Below are 19,842 nucleotides of genomic sequence, written 5' to 3'. Positions count from 1 at the left end.
CCGGTGTGAGCGCGCTCCCTCCCCGCCGCCCCCCCCCGGGCGCTCTGACTCAGCTCTTCCTCCCCCCGCTCCCCACGGCCGGGCCCCACCGCTCCGCTCCCCGCCGGCCCCGAGGGGGGGGAGGGGGTTGGGGGGTGGCTATGGGGGGGGGGGAGGGGGGGGCACGCCGCCGCCCTCCCCCGAGGGAAGGGGGGGACGGCACGAGGGGTGACGGACAACCCCCTCCGCCAATAGGAGGCGGGGGATGCGGAGCGCTGCCCAATGGGCGCGGAGGGGGCGGGCGCTTCCTGGAGGCGGTGGAGGGGGGGGGCCGGGCGGGGCGGCGGTGCAGGTGGAGGCGGAGGCGGGGCTGCGGCCCCGGGACCGGCGCTGGGCGGGGCGGGGCGCGCAGGTGAGCGCGGAGCGCGCAGGTGGAGAGCGGAGGAGGCGCGGAGCGGGCGGGGGGAACGCGGGGCCCGGCGGACCGACGGTTCTGTCTGTACGGAGGGAGCGACGGACGCACCGCTACCGGCCCGGTGCCCGCAGCCCGGCTCCGGTGAGTCGCGTCGTTCCGGTGCTCTGCGGCGGGGCCGGTGCCGCTCGGTGCGCTCGCTCCCGGATTTGGCTCCGGGGCGGTGCGCCCGTTCCGTGCTCGGTTCCCGCTGCGGTTCCTTGTGCGGTTCCCTATATGGCTCCGTTCGTTCCGCGCACCGGGAGCGGCGGGGACGGGAACTGCCGGCAGACGCGGACACGTCGGCGGGCGCGGTGCCAGGAGGGGGGGGGTGGGGGCTGCGCGCACCGCTCGGGACACGGGGAGCGATCCCGGGGCTGCGGCGGTGGATAACCGGGCACCGGGACGCGTCCCCTCCTTTCGCCCTGACTCTGCCGGCGCTGCCGCTCCGGTGCTCCCGGCCCACGCGTGGCACCGTCCCGCGGATCGGCGGCGGCTGAGCCCCTCGGGGGCTCACCCCCCCCCGCTGCTCCCTGTCCCCGTTGGTGTCCCTGCATCCCCGCGTCCTTCTGCGTAAGGCCTGCCGGGGACCTGCCCTGCTCCGGTGAGCTCACGGTTGGGAATGACACCCGATGGCAAAACCGGGGCCGCGGTGCTGTTTCACCCAATTCCGGGCAGCCAGGGGGTGCCCGTGGTGTTCGCCCTGCCTCCCCCCCCCCCCCCCCCCCACCCTTTGGGCACCCTGAGCTCTGTGGACTCTGCCCCGCACCCAGCTCCGTGCTCCCCCCGGGCCGCTGCCCCCGCTGCTGTTTGTCCGGGGCGGGGTGCGGTGTTTACCCTCACGCCAGACAACGGCCGTTGTCTTGGGCTACGGCTGCCCTCGATCGGGGGGCTGCTGCGTTTTTTGGGTCCCCTCCTGGCCTCGAGCTCTGGGTGCTGCCTTTGGGTTCGGTGCCTTCGGGGTGTCTCACCGTGCCTCAGTTTCCCCGAGCAGAGTCAGGTCCGTGGCTTTCTGGGTGCTGTTCCCACATGGTGGGGGGGGGGGGGGGTCCTCACGGTTTGGAGTCCCCCGGTGCCTGCTGAGGGGTTGTGGTAGCGCTGGGTGTGGAGAGAGGGGAACTTCAGCTTGGAGAAGGGGAAGCTGTGGGGCAGTGGGACTGCGATGTGTGGGGGCTCTGCAGAGAGAACGGGCAGCTCCTGGCCTGGGGGGTGGAAAGGGGGGGGGGGGGGCAGAGCGGGTTTTTAACCTGGCTGCTGCCACACTGAGGCCTGGGGAGGTGATCACCGGGCTGGGGGCGTGGAGAACGGCATCCCCGGGGGGCTGTGAGGGCTTTGCAGGGCTGACCCCCGCCCCCCCCCCCACAGTACTTTACAGGCAGCAGCGCTGAGCCCGAAGCTGCGGCCGCAGCTCTGCCAGCTGCTGCCATGCACCCTCGGTGCACACGTGGCACACGAAGGCCCCGAGCGCGCACACGCGGGGGGGGGGTTGGTGGTGGTGTATGGGGGGGGGGGGGGGGGGAAGGCGGTGGGCGCAGCCCCGCAGCCCGCAGGCCCTGAAGGGTGGGTGGGTGTCCTGAGCCGGAGCAGGAACTTCTCCTTCGGGGCGGCGGTGGATGATGAAACCACGCAGAAATCTCTCCTGGCAGCGCTGGTTGCTGGCGGGAGCCCCCGGGAGCGCTCGCACTCCCCCAGTGCCGGGGCCTTTCCATAGAAACCCCCCCCCCCCCCCGCCAGTGGAACGCTAAGGGGGAGCGAGGCTGCCGGCCCCACGCACCTCCCGTGTCCCTGGGGCAGAGCTGCATCCCCGCGTTGAGCTGCGTGTCCACACCCCGCCGAGCCCCGCGGCGACCGAGGACGGAGCGAGGGGCCGGGCTGAGACCCGTCCGACTCGCTTCGTGCCAGGGAGGTGACGCCGGGGTGGCCGGGGGGGGGTGGGAAAGGCGGCCGTGCCTGTCCCCAGCGCCCGGTGACCTTCAGCGCACCCAGGGCCCGGTGGCACAACGCCGTCAGCCCTCCGGTGCCGTAGGGAGCCGCCGGGTCCCGATGTCCCCGAGGAGCCACCAGCGTGACGGGTTGGGGCCGTGGGCGGGAGGTGGTGGCGGTGGTGGTGGGGGGGGGACTGAGCCGTGGCGAGGGAAAATGAAAGCAGGTGATGCGGAAGGAGAAGTAGGTCAGAGCGCTGGCCTCTCCCGGCAGGCTCAGCTGTGCGCGCTCCGCGCTGCCCCGGCCGTCCCCGCTGCGTCCCCATGGGCAGCGGCTGCAGGCGGCGGTGAGTTGGGGGGGGGGGGGGGGTCCGGGGGCTGCGTGCCGGGTGCCGGCCGACCTCGGGGCTACGGGATGGCACGGAGCAGCGCGGGGATGCGAGCGTTCCGTGCCGTCCCCGGTGCTCTCTCCCCGTGCCCGGTCCTTGCGGCGATGCCGCGGTGAGGATGGGTGCGGGGATGCTGTGCGTTGTGGGATGGGGAAAGGAAGGGGGGGGGGATTCCCGGCACGGGTGGCTCGGTGGGGACATCCCCGGTTTGGGGACATCGTGGGGATTGCCCCGCGTGCCGTGGCTTGGCTGTGTGTCCCGCTCTGTGCTGCGGGATGCGTCGCTTGCCCGGGTTGGGGGGGGGTGGAGGTCTCAGTGCTGTGCGGATCGGGGGGGGGGGGGGTACAGCCGTGCTAAGTGGGCTCGGGGGGGATTAGAGCCGCCTGCCCCCCTCCCTCCCGGCCCGGATCAGCTGTGGGCAGCGGGGAGCTGGAGGCAGCTGCGTGGGGGCGGAAGCTGGGCTATTTCGGGGGGTGTAAAGGGGGGGGGGGGCTGCGGGCTGGCACTGTCCTTGCTGGGTGACCCCAGATGGAGCATCAGGGTCTGTCTGTGCCAGCAGTTCTGGGTGCTCAAGGTGCCACCAGGATGGGTGGGGGGCAATGGCATCCATCCGTACTCCTCCTACCCACCCCCAGGGCTGTGTGGTGGGACCTGGAGCTTTGACTGCTTCCCCCCCCCCCCCCGGGGGTCTCTGTCTGTGCGCCGTGGGGTGGTGAGAGCAGAGCTGCCCCATTTGGATCCCACTGCCCACGGGATCCATGGGGCAGAGGCAGGAGCACGGCTCTCTCCGGTGCCCCCCCTCCCACCATCCCGGCTGCACGAGGTCAATTTGGAGCTCGGCTCCTCCCCTCGGCTCCTCCCTGCCCCACGCCCGCACCTCGGGGTGGGTTTCACCCCCGCTGGACGGTCGGACCCCGCGGTTGCTGTTGACCGTTTCCTTCCTGTTCCCCCTCAGTTTTAGCAACCCCTTCCTTCCCTGTTCCTTCCTCCTGCCTCCACGCAGCGCCGTGTCCGGGTGCAGCCGGGGGCAACGCAGCGTCCAACCTCGTCTGCCTCATCCCCACCCCAGGGGGGCACCCGGGTTCAGCAGCTCCACGAGTGGGGGCTCACCGTGGGATCTCTGCACGCCTTCCGTCCCGGTGCTGCTGGGTTGGGGGACATCAGGACCCCAATGGTGGCCGTGGTTCGGTGCCGGTGCTGCCCTGTGTGCCTGGTGCCGGATGCTTTTAGGCCATGCCCCATTCTGGTGCTGTGGTTCGGTGCCAGTGCTGCCCTGTGTGCCTGGTGCCAGGATGCTTTTAGGCCATGCCCCATTCTGGCACCGTGGTTCGGTGCCAGTGCTGCCCTGTGTGCCTGGTGCCAGGACACTTTTAGGCCATGCCCCATTCTGGTGCTGTGGTTCGGTACCAGTGCTGCCCTGTGTGCCCAGTGCCAGGACACTTTTAGGCCATGCCCCATTCTGGTGCTGTGGTTCGGTGCCGGTGCTGCCCTGTGCACCCGGTGCTGCGATGCTTTTAGGCCGTGCCCATTCTGTCTCCATGCATCCCAAATGGTGCGGGTGAGGATGGAGCACGGCTCTCTCGCAGCCCACCGGAAAGATCCCCACATTGGGTGCACGGCCCCCCCCCCCCCCAACCAAAGCTGGGTGCTGCACCCCCCTCTGCGGCCGCTGCCGGCACCGGGGACGGTTGCAACACCCCCAAGGGTGGGGGGGCCGCGGTGAGTCACCCCAATGGGGCCCGGCCACCAACCCTGAGTCAGGGCTGCGTGCCCATGGGAGCCCCTCCCTGCCCGCCTCGCCCACCTTATCTCCCGCCCTTAGCACCTGGCACACCTGGGCCAGGGGGGCTGGCGCCGTTCCCCTCCTTTATGGGGAGCAAAGGGCAGGGTTGGCAGGCAGGTGCCACGCTCCCTTCCCTCCCTCCCTCGCGGGGTTCTTGGTGTGGGTCCATTGCGCCCACCTTTGGGGTCCATTGCGCCCATCTTTGGGGTCCTTGCGCCCACCTCCAAGGTCCTGGCAGCCTGGAGCATCACGGTGCACCAGGAATGCCATCGCTGAACCGTGGTGACAGGCGGGTGGCCACCGAGATGCCGTGGGGTGGCCGCTGCCCCTCCGCGTGCCCTCCCTTGGGGCTGAGCTCTTGCACAACGCGCAGCAGCGCCTTTCTGAGAACGTTGCTGGAGGCCCCCCCCCCCAACCCCATGCTCCCCCCCTTAAGCAGCTGCGGCCCTCTTCCCCTTTCTGCCTCCTGCTGCCCTCCTCCTCGTGGCTGGCACGGCTGTGGGTGGGATCTGGGGGGGGTTGGAAGGGGGGGGGTTGGAGGCCTGCTGTGGCCCCATGGCGCTGCCCATCCGGGTGCTGTGTTTGGTGTGGGCGGGTGCTGGGGTGTGGGGCTGCAGCTCGGGCGCTAATTGCTGTTTGGCTGGGACGCAGAGGGTGTAATTATGGGGCATTGCGAGAAGCCTGAGCCTGCCCTGGGGAACAGAGCGGGGGGCTGGGGGGGGAAGTGAGGGGGACGCGGCCTTGGGGGGGTGGAATGGAGGAGGATGGGTGCCATGGGGTGGCTGGGACCATCTGAGAGCCCCCTCCCTGGGTTACGGTGTGCTCAGGGTATTGGTGCCAGGCTTCCTGCAGCACACGAGTCTGCCACAATACTGTGATAGGACCCATGGACCGGGTATTGGGGTCAGCTATGGGGTCACAGCAGGATCCATGGGCAGCCTGGCACTGCGGTCTGCTATGGGGTGATAGGACCCATGGGCCTGGCATTGGGGTCAGCTATGGGGTCACAGCAGGACCTATGGGCCGGGCATTGGGGTCTGCTATGGGGTCACAGCAGGACCCATGGGCAGCCTGGCACTGGGGTCTGCTATGGGGTGACAGCAGGACCCATGGGCCGGGCATTGGGGTCAGCTATAGGGTCACAGCAGGACCCATGGGCCTGGCATTGGGGTCAGCTATGGGGTCACAGCAGGATCCATGGGCAGCCTGGCACTGGGGACTGCTATGGGGTGATAGGACCCATGGGCCGGCATTGGGGTCAGCTATGGGGTCACAGCAGCACCCATGGGCAGCCTGGCATTGGGGTCTGCTATGGGGTCACAGCAGGACCCATGGGCCTGGCATTGGGGTCAGCTATGGGGTCACAGCAGGATCCATGGGCAGCCTGGCACTGGGGTCTGCTATGGGGTCACAGCAGGACCCATGGGCCAGGCATTGGGGTCAGCTATGGGGTGACAGCAGGACCCATGGGTGGGCTGGCTATGGGAGCATTGCAGGACCTTTGGAGCTGACTGTAGGGGCACAGCAGGACCTTTGGGCCCAGTAGTGGGGCTGTCTGTGGGGACACAGCAGCACCCACGAATGGACTGGTTATGGGGGTACAGCAGCACCTATGGATGGCCTGGCATTGGGGCTGGCAATGGGGGTACAGCAGGACCCATGGATGGCCTGGCACTGGGGCTGGTTGTGGGGTCACAGTAGGACCCTAGGATGGCCTGACACTGGAGTCGTCTGTGATGGCACGGCAGCACCCATGGATGGGCTGGCAGTGGGGCTGCCTATGGGGTCACAGTAGGACCCATTGGCCTGGCATTGAGGCTGGCTATGGGGTCACAGCAGCACCCATGGATGGCCTGGCTATAGGGACACAACAGGACCCATGGGTGGGCTGAAGTTGGGGCTGGCTATGGGGTCACAGCAGGACCCCTGGGTGGCCTGGCTATGGGGACACAGCAGCACCCATGGATAGGCTGACATTGGGGCTGGTTATGGGTGCACAGCAGGACCATTGGATGGTCTGGCCATGGGGACACAGCAGGACCCATGGATGTGCCTGGCCATGGGGACACAGCAGCACCCACGGGTGGCCTGGCTATGGGGACACAGCAGCACCCATGGATGGGCCTGGCAATGGGGACACAGCAGCACCCATGCATGGCCTGGCAATGGGGACACAGCAGCACCCATGGGTGGCCTGGCTATGGGGTCACAGCAGCACCCACGGTTGGCCTGGCTATGGGGACGTAGCAGCACCCACAGGTGGCCTATCTATGGGGACACAGCAGCACCCATGGGTGGCCTGGCTATGGGGTCACAGCAGGACCCATGGATGGGCCTATCTATGGGGACACAGCAGCACCCATGGGTGGCCTGGCTATAGGCACACAGCAGGACCCATGGATGAGCCTGGCTATGGGGACACAGCAGCTCCCACGGGTGGCCTGGCTATGGGGACACAGCAGCACCCACGGGTGGCCTGGCTATGGGGACACAGCAGCACCCACGGGTGGCCTGGCTATGGGGTCACAGCAGGACCCATGGATGGCCTGGTTATGGGGACACAGCAGCACCCACGGGTGGCCTGCCATTGGGGCCGGCTGTGGTGGCACGGCAGCAGCCACAGGCCTGGCACTGGGGCTGGTTATGGGGCAGAGCAGGCCGGGCATGCGCAGGGGGCCGAGGACAGGCTGTGGCACGCTGCACCGAGCCCAGCCCTGCGGTGGCAGCCCGGCTCCCGGCCGTGGCCGGCACTGAGCAGCCGGCACGCATCGCCCAGCCCCGGGGCGGCGGGAGGGAAGGGAGCCGCACGGTGACACGGCGGCGACGGGGAGGGGATGGCTGCGGTGCGGTGCCAACCGTGCCGGCACCCCTGGGAATTTCCTGTGCTGGGAAGGGGCTTCGGGGTTCCCCCCTCGCCCCGTTCCGGGTTGGCGTCGGCTGCAGAAGGGTTAATGCTGTGTGTGTTCTGGGAAGCGGGGCTGGGAGGTGCGTGACCCGGGGTGTGGGCGTCGACTCCTTTTGAGGTGGGATCCGAGCTGAAGTGCAGCGGGGAGCGGGGCCAAGTTCACACAGCAGCACCCTGCACCCTCCCTGCCTCCGCCGGAGCAGCGCCCGGCACACGCGGGCACAGGCGCCAGGTGAGCGGCGTTGCCCACCCCGCTGCCATCCGTGGGGACGGGGGATGTGGGGTGGGAGGGACGTGGGGTGGCAGTGGGGCCGTTTCCGGGTGGCTTTGGGGCTGGAGGTGGGATGCTGGAGCCCTGCGGTGGGGTGGGGTGGGATGAGATGGGATGGGATGGGTGGCATGGAGCGGCCACCGTGGGGTCCCCTCTGCTGGCACATGGCACAGGGATGGCTGTGGTGGTGGATGGGGGCCGCGGTGCTGGGATGGGACCCTGCGGGTGGTGGGTGGGCCCTGCTGGGTGAGGGGCGGTGGGTTCCCGCTGCAGGTGGCGGTGGGGACAGCGTTGGGGACGTGGCCTTGAGCCCGGCGCTGCGTGGCGTGGGGCTGAGCGCCAGGACGGGGCTGTGCTGTGATGTCTGCCCCACGCTGCTGAGGGCTCAGCCCCGTGGCCATGGGGAGCTGGAGGTTTGGGGGCAGCTGGGTGGGTGCGTAATGGGATGGGGTACCGGTATGGGCCGGCTCACCCCCCTGGCTGTGGGGTGGGTGGGTGCTGTTTACCCTCTCATCTCTTCAACCCATTTCCTTTCTTGTGTGCTCGCTGTTTTCTTCTTTCAAAGAGTGGGGAGCGTTTCCCCAGCCCTCATCCGAGCTCCCGTCCGGCACCCAGACCCCCAGGACCCCCCACCCACACCATTGGGGTCACCAGCCAGGCCGGACCCCCACCCGCCACCCATTGCCGCTCTCCAGCAGGTGCTGTTGGGCAGAGGAGGCTGCGCAGCCCCCATCCCACAGCTACGCCGACCCTATGGGGCACCCAGGCTGCCTTTGGGGACGGGTGGGTGGGGGGACGCCCGGCCGTTTGGGTCCCTTCCCGGCTCCCGAAGGGCCCCGTGGGGCGAGGGGCCGGGCGCCGCGCTCACCTTCCTGGCTGACTCATTCTCCCCACTGCAGCTGTGAAGTCCCTCGACAGCGCGGCAGCGGCTGGGAGCACCCCGAGTTTTGGGGGGGGGGGGACCCCCATCCCCATCGTCCGCCTGCACGCAGTGGGGAGGGCGCAGGTCTGGGGTCCCTCCGTGCCACGGTCCGGGTGCGGGTTGGCCCCGTGCGGCCCCACGGCGCGGTGGGGCTGGCAGGTGCCGTGGGGCCGGCGGTGCGGTGTCAGGGTGACCCGCAGCCATTGTTCCCATCGCGGCGTGCTGGGGGCACGGCTGCCCGTTCGGCAAGGGGAGCGAATCCCACCCCCACCCCCTTTCCCTTTCCCCAACCCCGCGCGGCCGCCGAGGGCGAAACGGGGCCCGGCTGCGGGCATTGACGTAACCGAGAAAGTGCTGCTTTTTTTTTTTGGGGGGGGGGGGGACGGGCAGGGAGATGCTCCCCTCCCCATCACTCTGCCCCCAAGGGGACGCTGTGTTGTCCCCATGCGCCACCCGAGGGTCTCCGCGGGGCTGGAAGCGGCTCCGACAGCTTCACACCTTGCTCCCCCTCCCCACCTCCCCCAACCCCCCCAGTTTCCTTATCAGCGCTGCGATCTCCTCGATGGCACCCGCTCAGCATGTGACTTCGCTCCCGTGGGGAGGATGCGCGGGGGGGGCCGGGGTGTCGGGGGAGAAGCGGCGGACGGGCGGTTGGGCGCGATGGAAAATCCCCCTCCTGCCACCTCCCCGCCCCCGGCGCCGGTCCTTCATCCGCGGGCATCCGCCCGGGGGTCCCGGCTCCATCCTTCGTCCCCCCGCTTCGCTATCAGCGGAGAGTCGTGCACCCCCCTCCCTGCTCCCCTCCCGAGAAGGGCAGAGATGTGTGAGCAGCAGCCGTGCAGCGGCCTGGAAGCAGCGCTGCGGTGCTGCGGGGGTCTTTACGCGCTGCTGGCGCCCCCCCCCCCCCCCAGCGTGAAGCTGCACCCGGCCGAGCGCAGCAGCGCTGCCGGCCCTGCGGACGGGAGGAGCTGCGAGGCGCAGGGATGCGGAGTTTGACGCACGCCAGTCCGTCTGTCCATCCTGCCACCGCGTGCCTCCCATCCTGCCTCGGCCCCGGGTTTCTCGATGGCACCGCGTCCCCGTCCCCCCCCCCCCCCGAAGCGCAGCGCGCTCACCTCCCCTAATCCCCCCCCCCCCCCCGCTGCTAATCCCGCTGATCCCATCGGGGGCTGTCGCAGCCTGTTGGCTCCCGGCGCCCTGATGCTTTAATCGCCCCTAATCCCTTCGCCCCCGCCTCGTGGGCACCGCGGACCCCCGCAGGGGTGGGCACGGGGACGTCGGACGGCGCCGGCATCCCGGGCGGTCGGCGCTGCCCGTTTCCCAGTTTCAGGGGCGGCTGCCGCTCGCCCTGCCGGTCGGGCCTGCTCGGCAGCGCGGGGCGGCTCCGCAGCCGGTTGCTCCGGGGCCGTTCCCAGCCGCCTGCCGAGGCAGCCCCAGTTTGGCGAGCACCCAAGCGCAGGGAGCGGCCGGCGCGGGGATGGGGATGGGCTCCTGCGCCGGGGGCCGCCGGCCGCGCCGCCCCTCCGCGGGCAAGAGGGGGCACGTTCCCACCGCCCGCCGACGGCACCGCGCGGCTTGGCACGGCCGCGGCGGCGGGCTTCGGTTCGGAGCGGTCCGACCCGTCCCGTGGAGATGGGCGCAGCGCGGCGATGTCCGGCGGCGTGCGGCTCCGGCAGCGCGGTTTCGCTCTGCATGGCTGCGCTCCGTGCCATGGCAAGCAATCGGGTTTTGCTCCTTGGCACGGCTTGGTTTTGCTTTATGGCACAGCCTGGCTTTGCTCTGTGGCACAGCCTGGTTTTCCTTTATGGCGCAGCCTGGCTTTGCTCTGTGGCACAGCCTGGTTTTCCTTTATGGCACAGCCTGGTTTTCCTTTATGGCACAGCCCGGTTTTGCTCTATGTCATATCCTGGTTTTGCTCCATGGCACCTCATGGTTTCGCTCCATAGCACAGCCTGGTTTTGCTTTTGGCACAGCTTGGCTTTTTTGCCTGGCACAACTCGGTTTTGCTCCATGCCACAGTTTGGTTTTACTCTGTGGCACAGTCAGGCTTCGCCCCATGGCACAACCTGGTTTTTTCTCCGTCACAGCCTGGTTTTGCTTTATGGCACAGCCTGGCTTTCCTGTGTGGCACAGCCTGGTTTTGCTTTATGGCACAGCCTGGTTTTGCTTTATGGCACAGCCTGGCTTTGCTTTATGGCACAGCCTGGCTTTCCTGTGTGGCACAGCCTGGCTTTGCTTTATGGCACAGCCTGGTTTTGCTTTATGGCACAGCCTGGTTTCGCTCTGCAGCTCAGCTTGGTTTCGCTCTGTGGCACATCCTGGTTTTCCTCTGTCCGTGGCACAGTCAGGCTTTGCCCCGTGGCACAACCTGGCTTTCCTCCATGGCTCAGCCTCCCCCCGAAGCTCAGACACGGCGATGGCTTGGTGCTTCCTGTGCCAAGCAGCCGTGGAGCACCAGGACTCGATCTGATCTGCAGCTCCACCGCCACCGTCCCCACACTCAGGACTGCATCCATCACCCACCCAGGGCTCACACTCGGCCACGTATGTCGCTCCAGGTGTGATCCCCAAAGCACAGCACGGCAAGGACCCCCCTCTCCCACCTTCACCTCCCCCCCTGCCGGTGCCGGGCACAACCTGCCCTATGGGGCCGCCAGCTCGGGGAGGCCTCGGTGCCGCTTTTATGGCAGCGCTGACGCAAAGCTCTGCCAGCTGCAGCGTGGGAAAGGCCCTGCTCACGCAGGCAGGGCTTGGCTGGGCGAGGAGCGGCCCGGGGCTGGGGCAAAGCGTAGGGAGGGGGCTGGGCCCCCACTGGGAGTGGGGGCAGGAACCCAGCGCTGCGCTGATCCTAATCTGCGGGCAGGAAACGCGGCCCCGTCTTCCCAGCCCGGTTGGGCTTCGCGGGGCGGCCCCCGGCCCTGGGGGGAAAGGGGGGGGGGGGGGGGGGGAAGTGGGGGCTTCTTCCCGGCAATGCCGCCCACCCGCGTTCCCAGGACGGGGAGCTGCGCCCGGCGAGGCGGGGGGATGCGGTGGGGTGGGCCGGGGGGATGCGGTGGGGTGGGCAGGCAGGAAGCGCAGCGCCTCGACGCCGCTCAAAGGCGCCGCGCTGAGATTTCCCCCTTTGCTGCGGTCGCTTTGGGGGCGGCGGTGGAAGGAGGAGGGCGGGGGGATGCGGTGGGGGCCCGACGGCGGCACGCGTCGGTTCCACGGCGTCCAACCGAAATTTGGGTGCTCGGGGGTGATGCTGAGCCGTGCGCCCCTCTGGCAGAACGCTGTTGGGGCGCTCACCCTGCAGCAGAGCTGATGCTCTGGCACCCATGGGTGCTGCACGGTGGAAGGAGTTTCTTTGCACTGCAGCACTGCAGCAGAGCCAATGCTTTGGCACCCATGGGTGCTGCACGGTGCAAGAAGATTATTCACACCACAACAGAGCCAATGCTTTGGCACCCACGGGTGCTGCATGGTGGGAATGAGGTTTCCTTGCACTGCAGCACAGCTGATGCTCTGGCACCCATGGGTGCTGCATGGTGGAAGGAGTTTCTTTGCACTGCAGCACTGCAGCAGAGCAGATGCTTTGGCACCCGTGGGTGCTGCACGGTGGGAAATGAGCCTCCTTGCACCACAACGGAGCCGACGCTTTGGCACCCACGGGTGCCGCCCGGCGCTGATCCCCCTCACCTTCATGCTCCCGCAGGTGAGGACGATGGCGAGCCCCGAGGACGACCTGATCGGCATCCCCTTCCCCGAGCACAGCAGCGAGCTGCTGAGCAGCCTGAACGAGCAGCGGCACCTGGGGGTGCTGTGCGACGTCACCATCAAGACGCAGGGCTTGGAGTACCGCACGCACCGCGCCGTGCTGGCCGCCTGCAGCCGCTACTTCAAGAAGCTGTTCGCGGGGCCGGGGCCGGGCCAGGAGGTTTGCGAGTTGGACTTTGTGGGGCCGGAAGCTTTGGGAGCCCTGCTGGAGTTCGCCTACACCGCCACGCTGACCATCAGCAGCTCCAACATGGGCGAGGTGCTGCAGGCGGCTCAGCTGCTGGAGATCCCGTGCGTCATCGCCGCCTGCGCCGACATCCTGCAGTGCCACGGCTTGGAAGCTCCCGGCCCCGATGACGACGACTGCGAGCGCGCCCGCCGTTACCTGGAGGCGTTCGCCACCCTCCCCGACGCGGATCCCCCCGCCGCGCCCCCCGCCCGCCCCGCCGCCCGCCGCAGCAAGAAGACCCGCAAATTCCTGCAGGCGCGCGGCGCACGCCTCAACAACCACAGCGAGGAGCCGCCCGCCGAGGCCGAAGGCTCCCGCAGCCCCCTGCCCGCCCCGCAGCCCCCTTCTCCGCCCCCGATGCCGGAGGGCTTGGCGCAGCCCTACGAGGCTTTCGAGGTGCCCGAGGAGGAGGAGCTGCCCCCGCACGCCTTCCCCTTTCCGTACCAGATGTCCCCCGAGGAGGGCGGCTCGGACGACGACGCCATCGATCCCGATCTGATGGCTTATCTGAGTTCCCTCCACCACGAGGCGCTGGCGCCCGGGCTGGACAGCCCCGATAAATTGGTGCGCAAACGGCGTTCCCAAATGCCTCAGGAGTGTCCCGTGTGTCACAAAGTCATCCACGGTGCCGGCAAGCTGCCGCGCCACATGCGCACGCACACGGGAGAGAAGCCCTTCGCCTGCCAGGTGTGCGGCGTGCGCTTCACGCGGTGAGTGCCAAAGCAGCGGCGGCGGCGGCCCCGGGGTGTCCCCTGCCCCATGGGTCCCTTGGGTGCCCACCGTGTCCCCTGGGTGCCCGTGGTTCCCTGGGTTCCTGTAGTGTCCCCCTGGGTGCCCATGGGTTCCTCTGGGTGCCCACGGTGTCCTGTGGGTGCCCATGGTGTCCCCTGGGTGCCTGCAGTGTCCCCCGCCCCACGTGTCTCCCTGGGTTCCCATATTGTCCACCTGGGTGCCCATGGGGTCCTTTGAGTGCCCGCGGTGTCCCTGCCCCATGGTGTCCCCTGGGTGCCTGCAGTGTCCTCTGGGTTCCATAGTGTCCCCCTGTGTACCCATGGTGTGCCTGAGTACCCATGGGGTCTTCTGGGTGCCCATGGTGTCCCCTGGGTGCCCACGGTGTCCCCCTGGGCTGTGCTGACCCCCAGCATGACCCTGCCCCACAGATGCCCCATGCTGTCCCCATAGCTCACCCTGAACAATGCTGTCCCCATACTGTCCCCATAGCCCACCCTGCCCCATGCTGTCCCCATACCGTCCCCATAGCCCTCCCCTGCCCCATGCTGTCCCCATACCGTCCCATAGCCCTCCCCTGCCCCATGCTGTCCCCATAGCCCACCCTGCCCCATGCTGTCCCCATACCGTCCCCATAGCCCACCCCTGCCCCCTGCTGTCCCCATAGCCCACCCTCCCCATGCTGTCCCCATACCGTCCCCATAGCCCACCCCTGCCCCCTGCTGTCCCCATAGCACATCCCTGTCTCACACTGTCCCCATAAGTTCCCCATACTCTCCCCCATCTCACCCCGCACCCCATCGGCGCCGCTCTATCCCCGCATCCTGACCCCTCCTCCCCTTTCTCCCCCCCCCACCCCCCCTATAGGAACGACAAGCTGAAGATCCACATGCGCAAACACACGGGCGAACGGCCCTATTCGTGCCAGCACTGCAGCGCCCGCTTCCTGCACAGCTACGACCTGAAGAACACATGCACCTGCACACGGGCGCCCGGCCCTACGAGTGCTACCTCTGCCACAAAGCCTTCGCCAAGGACGACCACCTGCAGCGGCACCTCAAGGGCCAGAACTGCCTGGAGGTTCGCACCCGACGCCGACGCCGCGAAGACCCCCTCCTCCGCCGCCCCCCCGACGCTCCGCCCGGCATCGACCTCTCCAATGGGCGCTTGGAGGGGCTGCGCCTCTCCCTGGCTCGTTATTGGGGCCGGCGCAGATTAAGGAGGAGGAGGAGGAGCCGGAGATGGAGATGGAGCCTGAGGCTGAAGAGGGGCCGCAGCCGGACGGCATGGTGCCCGTGGAGATGGTGTAGAGCGGCCGGCCCGGTGGGGCACGATGGGGGGCGGTGGGCTGAGCCGGGCCGGGCCGGGCTGAGTGAGCTGGGCCGAGTGGTGCCAGGCCGGGCTGGGCTGAGCTGGGCTGAGCCGTGCTGGGCTGGGCTGGGCCGAGTGATGCCAGGCTGAGCTGGGCTGGGCTAGCTGGGTTGAACCAGGTGATGCCAGGCTGGGCTGAGCTGAGCCAGGTGATGCCAGGCTGAGCTGAGCTGAGCTGGGCTGGGCTGAGCCGAGTTGAAACCATGCTGGGCTGGGCTGGGCTGAGTGATGCCAGGCTGAGCTGAGCTGGGTTGAACCAGGTGATGCCAGGGCTGGGCTGAGCTGAGCTGAGCTGAGTTGAACCAGCTGATGCCAGGCTGGGCTGAACCGGACCAAGCTGTGCTGAGCTGAGCTGAGCCGAGCCGTGCTGGGCCAAGTGATGCCAGGCTGGGCCAGGCTGGGCTGGGCTGAGCCAGGTGATGCCAGGCTGAGCTGAGCTGAGCTGAGCTGGACCAGGCTGTGCTGAGCTGAGCTGAGCCGTGCTGGGCTGAACCAGGTGATGCCAGGCTGGGCTGAGCCGTGCTGGGCCAGGCTGGGCTGAGCCAGGTGATGCCAGGCTGTGTGCTGGGCTGGGCTGAGTTGAGCTGGATTGTATCAGGCTGGGCTGTGCTGAGCTGAGCTGCATTGGGCAAGCTGTTCCAGGCTGAGCCGTGCCAGGCCAAGCCATGCTGGGCCAAGCTGTGCCAGGCTGAGTTTGTGCCAGGCTGAGCTGTGCTGAGCTGAGCCAGGTTGCACCAGGCTGGGCTGAGCTGTGCTGAGCTGCGTTGGCCCGAGCCGTGCCAGGCTGCACCGTGCTGAGCCGTGCTGAGCCGTGCTGAGCCGCTCCAATCAGCACCGAACAGCAGAGTTCTGCGCTGTGCCGATCCGCGCTGAGCGGAGCCGTTCTGTTCCGTTCCGGTCCAGATCGAGCCCAGCGCAGCCCCGGCCGTTCCGTGCGGTACCGGAAAGGAGCGAACCGTCCCGAACCGGGCGTTGCCCTCTGGGCCGGGGAGGAGCGGATCGGTTCCTCCCGTTGTCCCGGAGCTGCGCTGCCCGCCTCGCCCCGCCGCGCTCCGTTCCTGTTTTTCCCGTCACGGTTTGTTCTGAATTATGCAAAGGGGGAAATTCCCCCCCTGGCGGATTTGCACAATGGGGCGGGGGGGGGCCCCGCCGCCGCCGCCGTTCATTCCATCCCCCCCCCCCCCCCCCCAACCTCCGGATTCCCGGGGCGGCCCCCGCCGCCGTGCAGGGACCGGACCCCCCCCCCCCCCCCCTCCCCGGTTCCATCCCCGGGAACCGAAGCGCGGGCACCGGGCGGGGGTTCCCGGTGGGGTGGCGGGGGGGGTCCCCCGCCGCTCATCCCGCGCTGTATATAGCTTAACCCCGGAGCCCCCCCCTTAATTCCCCGAGCAGCCCCCCCCCCCCGGCGAGCCCCCCTCGCCCCTGCACTCCCGGCTGCTTTCTCTCGTTGCACTATTCCGGGTGAACCCCCCGGGACCCCCCCCAATCCCCTCGTGGTTTGGCGGGGTTCCCCCTCTCCCCCCCCCCCCCATTTCCCCCCCGCCTGCCCTTTGCACACGGCCCCAGGGCGCACACCCGGGGATGGAGGAGGAGGGACGGGGGGGGGGGGGGGGGGGGGGGGGTGCGTGTTTGGGGGGGGGGGGGGGGGGAGGGGGGATGCCTAAAAGAAGAGTTTTATCTATATTTAAAACCAACAAACCGAAACAAAGATGCTGTAATATATAACCCCCCCCCCCCCTCCCCTCCCCCCCCGTCCTCCACCCCACGACCCCCCCTCCCTTGTCGTCGTCCCCCCCACCCCGTCCCCCCGCTGCTCCTCCCGACCCCTGCGCCGGTCCCTGCCATGGGGTGATGGGGACGGGGGGGACTCCCGTCGTGGCTTTAAAAAAGTGCCTTATGGGGAACTTGAATTTCTCGGCGACTTGAAGCTCTCCGGTGTCGGAAACCCAACGGATCGCCCGCGGCGGTCGGCGTTGGGTTTTGGTTTTGTTTTGTTTTGGTTTTTTTTGTTGTTGTTTTATTCTGTTTTTTTTTTTTTTTTTATATTATTTTCGTTTCGTTTCGTTTTCGGTTTTGTTTCGGTTTTTTTTTTTTTTTTTTTCTTTCTTTTTTTTTTTTTTTTAAATTTTTGTTTTGTTTCGTTTCGTTTCTTTTGTTTTTGTTTTGTTTTTAAACGAAGGCTGCTTGATAATAAACGGAGAAGCAGGGAATCGTTCGCCCCGTCCGTCCGTCTGTCTGTCCGTCCCGGCGCTGGGGTGGGGCTGGGAGTGGGGAACTGGGGGGGGGGAGCGGGGACGTTGTGGGACACGATGGGGGTGGAACTGGGGACACGATGGGGGTGGATTTGGGGCCACCACAGGGATGGACATGGGGACAGAATGGGGGGTGGATTTGGGGATGCGATGGGGGTGGATTTGGGGCCACCACAGGGATGGAGATGGGGACATAATGAGGATGGAACTGGGGACACGATGGGGATGGAATTGGGGATGCTATGGGGTGGATTTAGGGCCACCATCGGGATGGACACAGGGACAAGAATGGGGGTGGATTTGGGGTGCTATGGGGGTGGACATGGGGACACGATGGGGGTGGAACTGGGGCCACCACAGGGATGGACATGGGGACAGAATGGGTTGGATTTGGGGCCACCATAGGGATGAGCATAGGGACGGAATGGCGATAGAACTGGGGACATGATGGGGGTCGAACTGGGGACACGATGGGGGTGGATTTGGGGACACCACAGGGATGGACATGGGGACAGAATGGGGATGGACTTGAGGACACCATAGGGATGGACATGGGGAGAGAATGGGGTTGGATTTGGGGATGCTATGGGGGTGGACATGGGGACACAATGGGGTTGGATTTGGGGACACCATAGGGTTGGAATTGGGGATGCTATGGGGGTGGATTTGGGGCCACCACAGGGATGGACACAGGGACAGAATGGGGTTGGATTTGGGGACACCATAGGGATGGACATGGGGACAAAATGAGGATGGAACTGGGGACACGATGGGGATGGAACTGGGGATGCTATGGGGGTCAAACTGGGGATGCTATGGGGGTGGACATGGGGACATGATGGGGGTGGATTTGGGCCACCATAGGGATGGACATGGGGACACAGTGGGATGGAACTGGGGACACGATGGGGGTCGAACTGGGGATGCTATGGGGGTGGATTTAGGGCCACCATAGGGATGGACACAGGGACAGAATGGGGCTGGACTTGAGGACACTATAGGGATGGACATGAGGACATAATGGGGATGGAAGTGGGGAAGCTATGGGGGTGAATTTGGGGACATGATGGTGGTGGATTTGGGGACACCACAGGGATGGACATGGGGACAGAATGGGGGTGGACTTGAGGACACCACAGGGATGGACATGGGGACAAAATGAGGATGGAACTGGGGACACGATGGGGTGGAACTGGGGATGCTATGGGGGTGGATTTGAGGCCACCATCGGGATGGACACAGGGGCATATAGGGTTGGATTTGGGGACACCACACCACAGGGATGGACATGGGGACAGAATGAGGATGGAACTGGGGTCATGATGGGGGTCGAACTGGGGATGCTATGGGGGTCGAACTGGGGATGCTATGGGGGTGGACATGGGGACATGGTGGGGGTGGATTTGGGGCCACCACAGGGATGGACATGGGGACAGAATGGGGATGGATTTGAGGCCACCAAAGGGATGAACATGGGGACAAAATGAGGATGGAACTGGGGGCACGATGGGGGTGGAACTGGGGATGCTATGGGGGTGGATTTAGGGCCACCACAGGGATGGACTTGGGGACACAATGAGGATGGAATTGGGGACACAGTGGGGATGGAACTGGGGACACGATGGGGGTCGAACAAGGGATGGATTTGGGACACAATGGGGGATTGTTTGGGGGACATTGTGGGGGACGGATTTGGCGACAACGTTGGGGTGCACCTGAGGGCACAATGGGGATGGAGGACGCATGGGATAGAGGCGAGCCACCATGGGGCTGGGGACATTTTGGGGACGTTTGGGATGGAACGGCGTGGGTCTGGAGCTGGGGTCACAGTGGGGGGGCAGAGTCACCATGGGGACCACGGGGGACCACGGGGGACCACGAAGAGACGGGACACCAGCTCAGCACACGGGGACACTGCTGGCTCGAGGACCGGCGCTTTATTTGCCATTCCCTCCCTGCTTGCTGCTGGCTTCCATCACGCTTCTGGGGCAGCAGCCACATCCCCACATCCCCGTGTCCCCATGTCCCCACATCCCCGTGTCCCCACGTCCCCGTGTCCCCACGTCCCCACGCCATCTCTCCGCAGCCGCCGAGCCATCCGTGTGACACCGTCCTGCCATCACCGCCTTCCGCCGTGCGGCCGCTCAGCCCTCACCTCCTCCAGCTCGCTGCCGCTGCCCTCGGGCTGCTCCTGGTAGCTGAAATCAAGGCTGGGAGGGACGGCGGAGGGACACGGAGCCGTGCTGAGGGCTGTCATCGTCCCCCCCTGCCTCCCACGGCCGCCCCTCCCGGCCCTCACCTGGACGCCGAGCTGCCCTCACCGGGCGCATCGTCCTCACTGCCGCTCTCCTCCTCCTCCTCCTCCTCTCCCTCCTCCTCCAGCTGCGCCCGCAGCCGGGCTGCGATCCGGGGATGCAATCGGCGGCCGCCCCCCCGGCCCCGCGCCACCCGGCGGATTCGCTCCTCCAGCTGCCTGCCCTGATCCCGCAGCTGCTGCTGCTCCTGACCCCGCAGCGCCCGCACGGCTCCCAGCCACAGCTCCGGGGTTTCCTCGTCGCTGGAGTCGCTGCGGGGTCCAGGGGGGCCATGGGGTGGGCAAACCCACGGCAGCCCCAAACCCGCAGCGTCCCCAAACCCACCCCATCCCCAAACCCAAGGCATCCCCAAACCCACAGCGTCCCCAAACCCACAGCGTCCCCAAACCCACAGCGTCCCCAACCCACAGCGTCCCCAAACCCGCAGCATCCCCAAACCCACCCCATCCCCAAACCCACAGCGTCCCCAACCCACGGCATTCCCAGACCCACCCCATCCCCAAATCCATGGCATCCCCCATAACCACCCCATCCCCAAACCTACAGCATCCCCAACCCATGGCATCCC

The 19,842-nt window shown here is 67.3% G+C and overlaps 2 protein-coding genes across 2 annotated transcripts; one reads left to right on the top strand and one right to left on the bottom strand.

The window, feature by feature from the left end:
* Nucleotides 1–261: 261 nt before the first annotated feature.
* On the top strand, nt 262–14,646 carry ZBTB7B (zinc finger and BTB domain containing 7B; the record flags this gene model as incomplete). The annotated part of the gene is given in 5 exon segments (XM_079551018.1): nt 262–535; nt 12,317–13,317; nt 14,204–14,301; nt 14,304–14,537; nt 14,540–14,646. Coding segments are annotated over 4 exon segments (1,431 nt in total). The 5' UTR covers nt 262–535; nt 12,317–12,325.
* A 4,432-nt stretch (nt 14,647–19,078) lies between these two features.
* Nucleotides 19,079–19,525, bottom strand: LOC306956381 (uncharacterized protein; the record flags this gene model as incomplete). Its single annotated transcript, XM_079550985.1, has 2 exons — nt 19,079–19,169; nt 19,259–19,525. Coding segments are annotated over 2 exons (358 nt in total), but the record flags the coding sequence as incomplete, so codon positions are not given.
* Between the last annotated feature and the right edge of the window lie 317 nt (nt 19,526–19,842).

Source organism: Tetrao urogallus (genome assembly GCF_951394365.1).
Source record: "Tetrao urogallus genome assembly, contig: SUPER_28_unloc_3, whole genome shotgun sequence".
NCBI lineage: Eukaryota > Metazoa > Chordata > Aves > Galliformes > Phasianidae > Tetrao > Tetrao urogallus.
Note: the sequence above shows the minus strand (reverse complement) of the source record. Positions and strands in the feature narration are given on the sequence as shown.